The sequence below is a fragment of the Microcebus murinus genome, chromosome 4, assembly GCF_040939455.1.
Source record: "Microcebus murinus isolate Inina chromosome 4, M.murinus_Inina_mat1.0, whole genome shotgun sequence".
Lineage (NCBI taxonomy): Eukaryota > Metazoa > Chordata > Mammalia > Primates > Cheirogaleidae > Microcebus > Microcebus murinus.
Window position 1 is genome coordinate 102,319,775 of NC_134107.1, and position 1,522 is coordinate 102,321,296.

The following is a 1,522-nucleotide window of genomic DNA, read 5'->3' on the forward strand; positions in this document are numbered from 1 at the left end:
GCTAAAGTATTTTTTAATAAAGGACTTTTGTATTTGGAATGAGTACAATAATAACATTTGCTACAGAATCTATTAAGTTGTCTATGGCACTTACATTACAATTATAACGCCCTGTAATTTGGATCACAGTCTTTCTAAAGCTTAGAATCAAAACAGTCATTTAAATTAAAAATTTACTTCGCCACTATGATCACTCCACTGACAGCAAGCCAGGGCATCCTTCCATGCCCTCTGCTTCCTCTTCCTCCTCCAGGACTGACTCTCATGGAGATGAAGAACAGCTCAGTGGTGACTGAGTTTATCCTATTAGGAATCCCACACACAGAGGGGCTGGAGGTGATACTTTTTGTTTTATTCCTGCCCTTCTATGCCTTCACCCTACTGGGGAATTTGTCTATCCTCGTGGCTGTTGTTTCTTCCACTCGCCTTCACACACCCATGTATTTCTTCCTGGGGAACTTGTCTGTGTTTGACATGGGTTTCTCCTCAGTGACTTGTCCCAAAATGCTGCTCTACCTTATGGGACTGAGCCGACTCATCTCCTACCAAGACTGTGTCTCCCAGCTCTTCTTCTTCCATTTCCTTGGGAGCATTGAATGCTTCTTGTACACCGTGATGGCATACGACCGCTTCACTGCCATCTGTTACCCTCTGCGGTACACAATCATCATGAACCCTAGAATCTGCGGGGCCCTGGCGGCAGGCACCTGGCTGTTAGGGTGCATCCATTCCAGTGTCTTGACTTTCCTCACATTCACCTTGCCGTACTGTGGTCCCAACGAAGTGGATCACTTCTTCTGTGATATCCCAGCACTCTTGCCCCTGGCCTGTGCTGACACATCCTTAGTCCAGAGGGTGAGCTTCATCAATGTGGGCCTGGTATCTCTTGTCTGCTTTCTCCTCATCCTTGTGTCCTACACTCGAATCACGGTCTCCATCTTGAGTATCCGTACAACGGAGGGCCGTCGCCGTGCCTTCTCCACCTGCAGCGCCCACCTCATTGCCATCCTCTGTGCCTATGGGCCCATCATCACTGTCTACCTGCAGCCCACACCCAACCCCATGCTGGGAACCGTGATCCAAATTCTGATGAATCTGGTAGGACCAATGCTGAACCCTTTGATCTATACCTTGAGGAATAAGGAAGTAAAAATAGCCCTGAAAAAAATATTGCATGGGATGGGCCATGTTCCTGAGACTTAGTAAGAGTGGATGGATAGGTACATAGGCCTGGAATTCCTTCCACTGTGACGTGAAATTTCACTCTGGAATCCTCACATGTGATGATAATGTGGGATTTTCAGCACCTGCTAAATGGTATGGACCACTATATCATAGTACATTATCTTTTTGTGTGTTTTGTTTTCTTGTATTATCTAGGTTCTTCCTCTCTGCTCATCTTCAAAATAACATAATCTTGCTTGTCCTTATTTTGCCTTTCGTCCATGGCAAAATTCCTGTTACTGAATAAAAGGTCCTTTCCATCACACTGTTTTGCCCACTTTTGTCAGTCTACCATGTG

The 1,522-nt window shown here is 45.7% G+C and overlaps 1 protein-coding gene across 1 annotated transcript; it reads left to right on the plus strand.

The window, feature by feature from the left end:
• Positions 1-264: 264 nt before the first annotated feature.
• On the plus strand, positions 265-1,203 carry LOC105864542 (olfactory receptor 10D3). Its single transcript, XM_012752476.2, has one exon. It carries the CDS (start codon positions 265-267, stop codon positions 1,201-1,203), a length of 939 nt encoding a protein of 312 aa, XP_012607930.1.
• The last annotated feature ends 319 nt before the right edge of the window (positions 1,204-1,522 follow it).